Below are 13,314 nucleotides of genomic sequence, written 5' to 3' on the forward strand. Positions count from 1 at the left end.
TAAAACCAACTTTAGTCAGACCTTGTACTGTACTTTATTTGTATTCATAATGTATTTTGATGTGGGTTGTGCATGCTGAAAGACCGATAGAATAAGTTGTAGAGTTCTGCTATTAAAATGCTTTAAAAAAAAAAAAAAAAAAACACACACACAACACTTTACTGTTATTCAGAAGATACTAGGCTAGAAAGCAGGCATCAAACAGCTTTTCATACAGCTGTGTTGAGGCACACTTGCTGAACTTTCACAACATTTGGCTAAAGCTTACTTTGAATAGCCAATCGCAAGAAACCATGCGTTGCCAAGGTAGAGCGGGCCATTGTGATCAGATGCATCAATCTGAAATCCAAGGTAAGAGAAATACTTGGAGATTGCAAAAAATAAATTTTATTTTTGTTCCAATCAACCCTCCACAAATATTTCACAAGAGGTTATATACATATTACAGATCTTTAAAATATGCAATTTAATACAGAGCATTGTTACCAATACACAAAAAAAGGACTTCTGAACACATGAAGCGCTGATGGGAGAGAGGAAAGCAAAGTAATTCACAGCATCTCCGTCAGAAATTGAATTTTTGCTGCACTTCTGGGGTCTGGAAAATATAATCTGTCTCTGTAGCTGCCGCCTTCAGGGCTTCTGCATCAGTTTCCTGGAGTGAGAATTATCTTTAGAGTTATGTAAAGAGCACACAACAGCAGTAAACATGCCTTCCGCCAGTTCCAATTTGTCTACAATGCATAGTAAAAACGGCATGTTAACACATAGCTAGATATCAAAATCAGGCTACACAGCCACAGTAAAAAGCATTAAAAAAAAAAAAAAAAATTGTTCAAAAAGGAGAGCCTTGCATAGGGACGAGTTCACAGAGCAAGGGAATGGCAAGTTAGATAACATGCAAAGTAAGGGGGTCCATGTAAGAGTTCCCTGCATCCACTAGCACCACTCCAATAACACCCTCCGGAAAAGGGCAGCACATGCTTTTGTTAATCCATCAATATGCATGTATTGCCAAATGTACCAGCAGTTTCAGTAAATGCAGTTCACAATAGATATTTTCTTCTCACACAAGACTGGTTAAGAATTTAGGTGAAGTGCAGAAAATGTTTGGATTTAGGGTTTGCATCATTACATTCAACACAGGCATATTTGGTTAACAATTCAAAAGTCAGAGTCCATCTCAAGACAACTGTCTTGCAATTGGTAAATCCTCAAGACAGAAGTCAACCTTGCATTATATAATTAAGATTAGTTAAATATATGGTCAGTTGAAGTAACATGCCCCATCACGCCAATGCACTCTCAAAATGCATGAGGAGCTCTGTGAGATTAACCATGTCAAATTATCCGTCTCCTCAGAGTCCTCCTTTATTCCTACAAGCGAGCCGTGGATAATGCAGAACAGTGAAAGGCCTTCAGAATTTAAAGTTTACTTAATACCAGATTGCTTTACTTGCTAGAAAATGTAACCCAATATCCCCATTTCTTAAATGGTCGAGGTTAATGAAACATGGACATTTTTTAAATTAATGATTCTGTAATCTACTCGGATTTCTTGCACGCCAGCATCTATACACGCACAGATCGGTCTCTGTTCATAGCAAGTAAATACTGTTCAGTAAGAGTCTTTCAAAACACAGCAGACCTCTTGTTTAAAACAGTGTATAGCACAGCATACTTTTTGCAGGACTTGTTTCCATACAAACACAAAACTATTAAAAAGTTACTTGGCAATTAAGCTAAATACACCTAGACAACTTGGACCACGGCCCTATTGAAAGCGATGTACATCCACTCTTACCTCTTCAAAGTACTTCTCTATGAGTGCCTGTGCTGCTCGGTACACAGACTCGTTCTCATGGCTCTGCAGGGCCTCAATCTTGTCCAGTCCCCCCAGCTCTTCCACCAGCAGACACAGCTTCTCAATCTCGCCCAGCTTATCTGCTGCCTACAAAGTGCACAACACATTACACAGCATAGCGCTTTAGTGCAGGGCATTACAAAGTGGACCACATCACTAGAATACTGCAGTTTACTGTAGTGCATTATTTGCAATGGAGAAGGGCATGGTTCCCAGCATGGAAATTCAAGAAGGGATAAAACAAGGCACTTCAGGATTTGTATTTTTGGTGTATATAATTTCTAGTTGTGCACCATTAAGATAGAAACTCTTGTACGCAGCTCACCATGAAGATGTTGGTGATAGCGTCCATGACCACCAGGATGGTCTTGCTGTCCTTGACCGCAAGAAGGGCTAGCAGGGGCTCCAGCCCCCCACACTGGACTAGCTGCACCACCTGGTCCACAGTACCACCACTGGTGTAGTTGGTCACAGCCCACACAGCCTCCCTCTGAGACTTGAAGTCTCCCTGAAGATACACAGAATGGCATCAAGACCTTCATGCACAGAAAGAACGCCCTTGGGAAGAATATCTACTTGCTAATTTAATGCATATGCAAGGTTTGCAGAAATGTCTGACTGTGCTGCCCACTACTGGCAAGTACGCAATTCACATGCTAGATCTGCCTCACTTCAAGACTAGACTGAAACAAACCTGCTTGGGTATTGTATAACAGCCAGCAGCTAGAAAGGGTTAAACTTGGCATGCATGTCAGTTTAATATAGTAAAAAGGGCCCCACCCTCAGGATTTCCATTAGGTAAATGCTAGGACAGACACTTCAGCGCTTACAATCCCCCAGTCACCTAACCAAAACAATTGTTAAAGTTCCAAAACAATGTAGTGCTATTCAGTTTAAATAGTAACCATTTCATCAGGCTTAATTAGCACATTGCATGTTCCAGCACTTCTGGTTTAAGAGTAAAGTAGCTATTCATTTAAAAGGATTCCAATATAAAAACAGTTTCACACAAAGGCATGTAAAACTATTTGGGAACTGGTACATTCATTTCAGTTTACCATACATGGGGGATTCAATCTACTCCTTTCCAACAGTCCAATTGCCTCAGCAAGAGGAATGGAAACATCTAGACTGCACCTTGAGATTCATTTTAGGCATCTTCTGATACTTTGGATCAGCCATTCAAAGAGGCACAGCTGGCAGCCTCTGACCTGAACGCCTTTAACAGTTTGGAAAGAGCATTGTTAACCTTCACGAACACTGTCAGAACACAAGATGCTTCTCACATTTTTCAGCAGGTCTACGAGCGGAGGGAGGAGGCCACAGGTAATGAGCTGCTGGATCTGTGGGGATGGCCCTGCTGCAATGTTGGACACGGTCCAGGCAGCCTCCTTCTGCACGCTGGACTTGGGGTGGCGCAGGAGCGGAGGCAGGACTGACAGCACACCAGCATCAATGGCCATCTGAGTCTGGTTGTCTGTTCCAGTCACAATATTCCCAATGGCCCGAAGAGCTGGGGTCTGCAGAGTGGAAATGGAGGCTTGAATATAAGAGATTTGCAAACACTGTCCTTCAGTTTGTATCCACCAGACTGCAAGCCGGCACAGTCCAAGCAGTGCCAAATAGGGAATGCAAACGGGTCCTGCATTTCAAAGTGGTAGGGCAACATCTACCAACAATTACAGCTCATTTAAAAAAAAAAAATTGTAAAAGGCATGGGCATTCTCAATTAACCAGTGCATAATCTGAGACAGGCTGTGCTTTTTTTTGCAAACTAGTACCAAACATAAGCACTACGAGAACGACTAAACATACACCAACACTCAAGTACAGTGTAGAGGACACATGCAATCAGTTTGTTTGCCTTGGATTCGCATGTAGAAATCCACACATATAATCTACAAACAGTATGCAGTACACAAGAGGATCGTAACCTAATGTGTGCTGCTGTTCCTCACCAGAACAGACAGCTCTGGGTATGCCATGAGCTGGACAAGTCGGGTAACAATGCCAGTTTTCAACACAACATCAATGCGGTCGTTGGAGCCGTCGGTCAGGTAGGAGACAGCCCAGCATGCGTCAGACAGGATGTCCTTGTCCTCGTGGTGCAGCAGCTGGATGAGCGTCGGCAGGATCTGCTGCACCGCGGTCAGGGGAGGGTAAGGGTTCTTATTGCGGCACAGGTTGGACATAGTCCAGGTGATGTTTCGGAGGAAGCCAACCTGCAAAAACAAAAGGCACCAGAACAGGAAGCACTGCAGGGTCAACTCCAATTACTTTAATTCAGAAGGGATTGGGTATTTTTATTTTTTATTTTTTTGGATACAAGAGAGACTGGCTTCAAATGAAAGCAGTTGAACAATTGACCAACACGAGGAATAGTAAATTTACCCAAACCCTGCCCTGTACCCTGTATTTTATGGATGACCGTTTCAATTTCTGAATTAACAACCAACTTTCATACCAGTGAGCCAGAATGGATTACACAGACAGCATTGACTTACAGGTGTATCTGGAGTGACCAGCGTCAACAGTGCAGGAACGATATTGCAGTCAATAAGGCCATCTCTATACACTGGGCCATCACCTATCAAACAAAACAGTGTTTCAAGAATTCTATGTAATTAATCAATCAGTCTAATGCATCGTCTATCCCTTTAACAGTTAATAGTTGATATTAAGGTAATTGGCATATCACCACCCAAGTAGCGAGTAGAGTACAAGGCTTGGTGTCTAGTTGTAGGTAGAACAAGCCATCCCCTTCCCCCCGTATTCTCCAACTTTGACTAATTGATTTGAGATTCTCTTGTGCTTGCTGAGCAACAAAATTTTTTATTTTCAACAGTGAAGATTGCACCCTGCATACAGTTCAATATGTGGCAACTAATGGTAAAGCAAACAAGCTAAATTGGCTAAACTTAAAATATAGCAAGAGTCCATTAAGCTACCTGCAATGTTTCCCAAGGCCCACACAGCTTGCTCGCTGATGTGCATGTGGGGCGAGGACAGCAGTGCAATGAACGCTGGGACCGCCCCCCCCTCCACCACCTTCTGCGTGTGCCAGGACGTCCCGGAGGCGATGTTGGTGAGAGCCCAGGCCGCCTCAAACTGCAGGACGTGCTCGTCATCCCTGCCCAGGAACTCTACAAACTTGAGGATCAGCCCCGCCTCGATGATCTCCTTCAGGGGCGGGTTCCTCTCACGGGACAGCAGCTTTCTTTTGGGCGGGGGGGAGAAAAGAGCACAAGGAGGAGAGGAAGACTACTCCTTTTAGCTAGTGTACATGCAACAAGCTCAGGCGTCTTAAACTCGTAGACAAAGCAGGAATGGATCAAACTGATGCAATGGGAGTCTTATTTGCATCCCTGCACCTGCAAATGAATGGGTGCAATATACAATAAATCTAATGGTAATAGATTAAGACTACATTGTGTCAAGGCCTCACACGTGGTATCCCAGTATACTGTACCTTGCCGCCTGGGTTCCTCTGGTCTGCTGCTCCATGCTGCTGCTGCTGCACACACAGGCAACAATTTCCTCAATGGTGGCTGCAGAAACCTACCAACACAGCAGTTTCACATGTTGCATTTAAAAGCGACCCAGTACCTCAAGACATTCCACGTGGAAACAAAGCAAATTGTGCAGGATACATGCATGTTACTGAATTCACAGAATGGAACTGGGAGCTTGCTCATAACATTAACTAGTATGTCATCACGGCACGCATCACTTACCTTTTCATTGGCCTGCTTCTGCTGCTCTGGAGAGAGCGGTTCATCATCTGGGAGAGAGCCTACATTTCTCCTCTTCAGAATCTGCTCTTCTCTCTGGCTCTTGCGCAGTTCAACGTTCACCTCTATCCTCTGTCGTCTCAGCTCCTGCAAAAAACAAGGTTAAAGAGGGGGGATCAAGGCTAACAAAAATTGTGCATGTGTAAGAGGGCAGAGGCTGGGCATGACCCAGCACACCACAATGCAGGAGAGCCAGACTCCTCCACATTCATGTTTATAGAGCTTTTAACACTCTCAGTCAGGGGTCAGCTCAGGATCCATCAGTGTGTCACAACACCACCCATTACACACAGATAAACGAATCTACAGTATATACAGGACAGATCCCTCAATAGTTAGGTACAGAAAGTTATTTGCTAGGCTAAATTTATTTTACTTTCTGATCTATCCAATTCAACATGAATTTGCAAAGTTTGAAATATGAAAATTTAATCATTTAAGTGCAATCATTTCTCAAAGTGAAAAGTTAGATGCATTTACTTAACTGAATCCATTAAGCCTATATCCAGTTTGAGCACCCATGTAATCTGGCATGTCCCAATGTAGACTGAAATATAATCCACGTCACCCTTTCATACTCTTACCGCTGGGTCTTTGCCTTTGTTCTTGAACTTTTTCATTCGCTCACCTGCTTCGTTTGTGGTAGGCATGGTGACGGCTAGAACAAAACACGAGTCACTTTAAAAACATGCCTTAGTACACAGAAAGCACATTTCGTTTTTTTAAAAGTGTACTTTAAGTTAATATTCTCATTTAACAGCATGTTTTCGCTTATAACAAAACGTTTGAAGGAATATTGAGAATTATGATAATTGGCAGGTCAATTACCAGTTTATCAATAATGCATGCTGTAGGGCAAGATCGCGAAACTCCGAATTGAAGACTAGATTGTAAGGGTCAGTCGACACTGAAATCATAATGAGTGTTGCTGAAAAAAACCCAAAAACGCTGCATTCTAGTACAGTATTTATCTATGCTAGCAACTCAGCGCCATCTATTAAGCATCCCGTGAAGCTTTAACAGTCTCTACACCCACAGGAGACAATCTAATTAAAGTTTGCAGGCTCGAATTCCCACATTACAATGCGTGAAACATCTGTACTATTGTTTATCACACTGCTATCTCGAGAATGGGCAAAATGTACTGCAGTGTATGTGTGTGCAAACATGCATATAGACAAACACTTAACTAAAGTAGCAATGTAATCAATTATTTAAAAAAAAAAAAACATATTTAAAACAAAACACCCTATAACTTACGCTCCGCTCTGCCGTCCGCCGAAGTCTCTACACGAACGCTCTGCACAGGGTTTAAATAATATAGGTAGTGAGGATTAAGGCGTGAAGGTGCGCTTCTCACGTGCGGATAGGTTCGAATGTAAATGGGGAAAATTGGAAGTGATGATAACCCAAAACCACATAATCATATCTTCCTCCTTGTATTATTATTATTATTATTATTATTATTATTATTATTATTATTATTATTATTTTACACTGCATACCTCGATATTTCTTTGTGCAATGTGTCAATCTGGCTCCAGGGACGCAATAATATTTCTAATCAAATTGAATGTTCGTCAAATTGACAATCCGCATTTAGGAACACCCGTGCTGATAGAAAGCATGGGTAGTGACAGCTTTCAAACTGTTGCACAGCACTGCTAACATCTCTGCCCTGGAAACAGCGCCCCTAGGGGCGACAGGGGGAGGGCGGGGGGAATTAATTCTTCAGGTCACCCCTGTGGATCAATGGGGCGTTATTATTTTAAAAGACGTTCAAAAGAAGAGATTAACAGAGAGCTGCCCTTCCACCGTTTTCAAAACAAAGTGAAGACACATTACTGTTATTTAAAAGGCTGCTGCTGTATAAATAGCTATTTTGGAAATGCATTTGAATTATGCTTCTTTAATGAAACACCTCCTAATAACTAAAACTGTGCAAGGATCTGTTTTTTTAAAGGATTCACACAAAAAAGACAGCACACTCGGGAATCACTTAATTACTGTATAATAAAAGCAAATACATTCTTCGTTCTCATAGGTGGTCCATTAAAAAATAATTCTAGGAACGTCGGAGCTGAGGATCCCATTACAGATAAGCGATCATGTAATGTGGGCTTTGGTAATTCGGTTTCCCATTGTTAGTTAGCCTGCAAGTCTCCCGCCAGCACTGACTCTCAGCAGCGGTGGGTTTGGGAGATTGCCAGTCCTGCATATCCCGAGAACGTCCACTGCCGCAGAGCGCATGCGCCTTCCCGTTTCCTGTATTTTGATCCTTGACAGTTCCGAGTCTCTCCCGGAGTGAATTCGTGTCGACTGCCCAGAGTCCGCGAATTCAGGTCCGCTACGCTTGTCGAAACCGAGCCCACCGTCTGACACAACAACGCAGAATCTGTTACTTGCATACCCGAACACCGAACATACAGGTAAAAGACAAAAGTGCAGGATAAAAAAAAGGCCTGCAGGGAGACCGGCTCACTCCACCTGTGCTATGCCGAGTCCAATCAGCAGGGAGCGGGCTTCAGCTAATGGGAAAGCCCGGTGGTTTTAAACGACAGCGGTGTCAGGGGAGGCCTAATATGTGCAACCCCGTCTCAGTGGTATTTTTTTTGTTTGTTTTTTGCATGACATCATATTTTTGAGTGGTTAAATGTGCACGTTATAAACTGGCATCGCATTCAGTTTTTTTTTTTTTTTTAATAAGGGACAGTTGAGTATTTAGGACCTATTTCAACATGTCTGCCTTCTCTGACAAAAAAAACAACAAAAAAACAGGTAGATGGCTCCGTGTATTATGTGCTTGATCACCCTTTGAATGAAAATTGAAACATCTGAAAATTGAAACTGACGTATCGTAACAACACACGAAAAATATTTACGTGACGGACGTAGAAGAAAACACCTGTACTGTAAAATCCAATCATTTTGTGAATCTCTAAATATAACCTAACTGTCACACGTAACTTATATATATATACACACACACACACACACACACACACACACCTAATTTGCATCTTGGAATGTTATTTTCACAACTGTGTTTCCTGTTCGTCGTTTTGTAATATCAAATCGTACTGATTTTGTACATTAAGACTGTCATCCTTTCTATCCGTCACATTGTTTAAAGTGTTGTATGCACACTGAGTTAAAATTAACCTCTGTTTTGGTGTAGTGCTGCACTATATATATATATATATATATATATATATACACACACACACACACACAGCAGCAGCACTACGCCACACACTTCCATCCATATAAAAAAGAATAGAAACGAAATGTAATATATGTTCACAACCATAATATTTTACGTACGTTATCATGCACATTTTACGGGCAGTCAAGTTCAAATTAATTTTCCCTTTCTGCAGGTTTTATTAATTTGACCGAGACATCCCTACGATCAGAATGTCCCTGCATCAGTTTCTGTTGGAACCAATCACCTGTCATGCCTGGAACTGCGACCGAACTCGTAAGTTTTTGGAATTGAGAGAGAATCGGAGAATCCGTGCCAGACTGCTGCTTTAGCCCCACCCATTCATAAACCTAAACATCAGTACATGTAAGCCTGTTAATGTTAAACATATATTGAATTTTTTATTATTATTATTATTTCTTCTCCAGAGGTTGCCATTAGCCCCAATAACCACGAGGTCCATATCTATAAGAAGAGTGGGAACCAGTGGGTCAAAACTCATGAGCTTAAGGAGCACAACGGGCACATTACAGGTACTGCAATAGCAGACTAACTGCTTTACTGTTTTTCTCCTGCTGACAAGCCTAGAGCCACACCGAGACCTCCATGCTATAATACCAGCCACAGACTGAATTGTGCCTTTTGTTCTTTGCATATATGATAACCTTAACATCTTCTCATTCTGAAAAAAAAAAAATGCTTAGAGATCAAATACTGAGGTTGTCTTTTTGTGTGTCTCTTCAGGCATTGACTGGGCCCCAAAAAGTGACCGCATTGTGACTTGCGGCGCAGACCGCAACGCTTATGTCTGGAGCCAAAAGGACGGGGTCTGGAAACCCACTCTGGTGATTCTGAGGATTAATCGTGCTGCCACTTTTGTAAAATGGTCACCCTCTGAGAATAAGTTTGCAGTGGGCAGTGGAGCTCGACTTATCTCTGTCTGCTACTTTGAGTCTGAAAATGACTGGTAAGCGCTACAAGAAAAATAGAAACACGTACGGTTACAGTGGATAGTCTTTGCAACCATGTTTGACAGTATTTCAAGTTAATAAATACAGCCCCGGTGTAGTAATAGATTGCTCTATTGATGATTATCAATATTTTATAGATCTGTGATTTTATTATGACATGAAAGAGAATGTTATAGATTGCTTTGTGGCTCTTAAACTCTTAACAAACAGTACACAACCTAAACTCCTATAGGATTGGTGATGTGCCACTATGTTACCGGAGTGTTGTTTCTGTTTAGGTGGGTCAGCAAACACATCAAGAAGCCGATTCGTTCCACTGTCCTGAGCTTAGACTGGCATCCAAACAACGTCCTGCTAGCCGCAGGATCATGTGACTTCAAGTGCAGGTGAGAAAATTTGGATGCATCTGGCTGACTGCTTCTTTTTTGTAATGCTTTTTCTTAAAAACAGTAAAATGTACGATGAAAGATATCACATTCAAATAACTTACTTTCTTTTTCTCCTAGAGTCTTTTCTGCATACATCAAGGAAGTGGACGAGAAACCAGCTGCCACTCCCTGGGGTTCTAAGATGCCCTTTGGCCAGGTGATGGCAGAGTTTGGTGGCGCTGGTAGTGGAGGATGGGTACACAGCGTCAGTTTCTCTGTCAGCGGAAACCGCCTTGCATGGGTCAGCCACGACAGTACTGTGTCGGTCGTAGATGCTGCTAAAAGCATGATGTAAGAGAACAAAGATGTTCAAATCTGTTAGAAAGCAAGCTTTCAAATATATTAAATGATCTACTATGAACTTAATTAAGGCAAACTTGAGAAGTGTTGATATTCAGTTGATGACAGATTTAAACCTGGTGAACCAAAATACTTTTCACTTTTTTTTTTCTAAAATGTGTTTCAGGCTTATCTAAGATTTAATCAAAAGGTTGGAAACCTGTACAAAGGCATCATTTAAAAAATAAAAGTTTATGAATGTTATCAGTTGACAAGGGTTTTATGTCTTGTTTTTTTTTTTTTTTTTTTTTTTCAGGGTTTCCCAGCTAAAGACCGAATACCTTCCTCTTCTGAGTGTGATATTCGTCTCGGAGAACAGTGTTGTAGCAGCTGTGAGTACTACTCCAAATTACAGAGTTATCTGTGTATAATAAAACGTGCTATGAAAGGTGAAACTTAATTGCTTCAGCCATTGTGCAACAGATACATTGGATATTTGTGTAATAATGAATTATGAGGCCGTATTATTCTGATGATGAGAGCTCTAATTTAGTATTTATACAGTATAACTAACATATTTATCTTTTTGTATCTCTTTAACATTTTTCTATATGGGGAATCTCAGAACTAATTTGTTGCAGTTTAAGTCTAACAAGTCTAACAAATTAATTTCAGTAATTTCCGTCGTCTTTCCCCCCCCCCCCCTGTCCATAATTCGTTACAGGGCCATGACTGCTGCCCAATGTTGTACAATTACAATGACCGTGGCACCCTGACCTTCATCTCGAAATTAGACATTCCAAAGCAGAGCATCCAGCGCAACATCTCTGCCATGGAGCGCTTCCGCAACATGGACAAGAGAGCCACTACTGAGGACCGCAACTCTAACCTGGAGACACTGCACCAAAACAGCATCACGTAAGGGTGGAGGGGCACCCTTACTGGGAGTCTTTATACTAGAACATAAAAATGCTGGTATCTGAAGCGAGTTAAGATGGCTGCTAAGTGGCCATTGCTAAAATGAGATAAAGGGAATTCTGAACCCACTGAATTCTTTTCAGAAGAAAGACCAGCATTAGAATTAAGATTAATTTATATCTTAAAGGAGATTAATTACTTGCCTGAAAGTGAGATTGTTTTCTTTATTAAATAAAAATGATTTTGCATTAGTTAAATATATAAGATAGAGAAATAAAGATTTAACATCTGTATAATTGTGAATATCATTACTTTACAGCCAAGTGTCTATATATGAGGGAGACAAAAGAGATTGTCGGAAATTCTGCACTACTGGAATTGATGGAGCCATGACCATATGGGACTTCAAGGTATTAATATATATTTTTTAATATATATCTTGTTCAGTGATGTGATTATTTAAGTGTATATTGATTTTTAGAGACACAGCGTTTTTTTTAATGGGGGGGGGGAATATTTTAATTTAAAGGTTAAAGAGTTGCGGGGTTCTGAAAAATAATAGCGTTACACGTCCCCACGTGTTGCTACAACTGTTTAAGTAACATACCTGTAATTCTTCTTTTCATTGTTAACATCCTGACAACTTTTACACTTATGACTTTAAAGTCTGCTTCAAAGCTCTTTTCAAGGTGGTTGCTCTAGTGCACTGATAGTGTAAGAATTTTTGCCCACATTGTCAAACAGGTAAACACAGCAATAACGATCCATCATGTGGTACGGAACAGAAAAGCCAGAGCACTTGTTGTTATTGTCAGTCTTCCTACAGTGATTTAGAGGACATATCTCAAACCCCAGTGCACTATAGGAGCCATTTTGAAAAGAGCTTTGAAACAGACTTTAAAGTTGTAAGTGTACAAGTTGTCAGGATGTTAACAATGAAAAGTTAAAATTGCAGGTATGTTATTTAAACAGTTGTAGCAACACGTGGGGACGTGTAACGCTGTATTTTTTGGCACCCTGCTACTTACTCTTTAAAAGCTGTAGCAGATGATTGAGTCTTGCAGTTATTCTTCCCAGGGTTGTAAGTACATTTCCTTTTAAAATGAACTGGGTGTAAACTTTTAAACATCTGATTTAATTATGTTTACAGACTCTGGAGTCTTCTATCCAAGGACTTAGGATCATGTAAAGGAAAAAACTGCTATCTAGCAAGAAGAGAGGGCACCAACAACTAACAGCAAGGAAATAAACTCTCAATATTGCAGCAGGAAGCACTGAGGAAACTACAAACCACAGAAAAAATATATATATTTGGAATAATTGTTTTTTTTAATTTCGCTGTGATTTTCTTTAATGTATACTGAGGCTACTGCAGCAGCAGTTTGATAAGGAGTCATTCAAGATCTGTCCCTCCAGAGGCATTGTAGAACACTAACTGAAAGGGGAATTTTAAGTAAATGGTTTGCTAGAAATACAATAAATATACACAAAAAAAAGAAACTGTATTAAATGTGTTTTTATTTTATGAGTAACATTGTAATGCATCCCCCCCTAAATGTGGCACAGAATGTGCTCTTCTGATTGCAACACCTGTCGCCTAAAGTTGATGACTAGAGGAAATGAGCAGTGTGAGATACAGGTTTAGAATTACTTAGATTAACTTCCCATATTTGTTTTATTTACTAACTTACTAAATAAATTAAAGTGATAGGTCGATGTAAGGTTTACGAAGTTAGCATAATCATATTAGTGGTTACAAAACCATTTACTTGTTTTTTTTTCTGAATCCCTTTTACTTAAAGTTCTCATGCGTATACACAGAGAATGCTTTATAGATGCTATTTAGCTTAGATACTGT

General features: G+C 40.7%; 2 protein-coding genes across 2 annotated transcripts; one reads left to right on the top strand and one right to left on the bottom strand.

The window, feature by feature from the left end:
* Positions 1 to 371: 371 nt before the first annotated feature.
* LOC117418505 (importin subunit alpha-5-like) lies at positions 372 to 6,973 on the bottom strand. The gene is made up of 11 exons (XM_059035443.1): positions 6,916 to 6,973; positions 6,240 to 6,313; positions 5,599 to 5,742; positions 5,334 to 5,422; positions 4,813 to 5,081; positions 4,369 to 4,451; positions 3,823 to 4,086; positions 3,151 to 3,384; positions 2,190 to 2,372; positions 1,805 to 1,951; positions 372 to 655 (listed from the first exon to the last, which is right to left on the bottom strand). The coding sequence occupies exons 2-11, from the start codon at positions 6,303 to 6,305 to the stop codon at positions 566 to 568; spliced, it is 1,569 nt and encodes a 522-aa protein (XP_058891426.1). The 5' UTR covers positions 6,306 to 6,313; positions 6,916 to 6,973; the 3' UTR covers positions 372 to 565.
* An 861-nt stretch (positions 6,974 to 7,834) lies between these two features.
* Positions 7,835 to 12,956, top strand: LOC117417962 (actin-related protein 2/3 complex subunit 1A-like). Its single transcript, XM_034030406.3, has 10 exons — positions 7,835 to 8,084; positions 9,036 to 9,136; positions 9,289 to 9,393; positions 9,605 to 9,827; positions 10,110 to 10,217; positions 10,338 to 10,550; positions 10,855 to 10,930; positions 11,263 to 11,456; positions 11,776 to 11,866; positions 12,607 to 12,956. Exons 2-10 carry the CDS (start codon positions 9,073 to 9,075, stop codon positions 12,643 to 12,645), a joined length of 1,113 nt encoding a protein of 370 aa, XP_033886297.1. The 5' UTR covers positions 7,835 to 8,084; positions 9,036 to 9,072; the 3' UTR covers positions 12,646 to 12,956.
* The last annotated feature ends 358 nt before the right edge of the window (positions 12,957 to 13,314 follow it).

The sequence above is a fragment of the Acipenser ruthenus genome, chromosome 13 (genome assembly GCF_902713425.1).
Source record: "Acipenser ruthenus chromosome 13, fAciRut3.2 maternal haplotype, whole genome shotgun sequence".
NCBI classification, from domain to species: Eukaryota; Metazoa; Chordata; class Actinopteri; order Acipenseriformes; family Acipenseridae; genus Acipenser; species Acipenser ruthenus.

What these genes read in the sequence shown, in the direction of transcription:
- LOC117417962 (XM_034030406.3), top strand. Translation starts at nt 9,073, where the DNA reads ATGTCCCTGCATCAGTTTCTGTTGGAACCAATCACCTGTCATGCCTGG. An exon ending in CTGGAACTGCGACCGAACTC is followed by an intron (nt 9,137 to 9,288) that starts GTAAGTTTTTGG and finishes TTTCTTCTCCAG; the next exon opens with AGGTTGCCATTAGCCCCAAT. An exon ending in TGACCATATGGGACTTCAAG is followed by an intron (nt 11,867 to 12,606) that starts GTATTAATATAT and finishes TTATGTTTACAG; the next exon opens with ACTCTGGAGTCTTCTATCCA.
- LOC117418505 (XM_059035443.1), bottom strand. Translation starts at nt 6,305, where the DNA reads ATGCCTACCACAAACGAAGCAGGTGAGCGAATGAAAAAGTTCAAGAAC. An exon ending in ACAAAGGCAAAGACCCAGCG is followed by an intron (nt 5,743 to 6,239) that starts GTAAGAGTATGA and finishes TGTTTTTTGCAG; the next exon opens with GAGCTGAGACGACAGAGGAT. An exon ending in TCGTAGACCTGCTGAAAAAT is followed by an intron (nt 2,373 to 3,150) that starts GTGAGAAGCATC and finishes GTGTATCTTCAG; the next exon opens with GGAGACTTCAAGTCTCAGAG.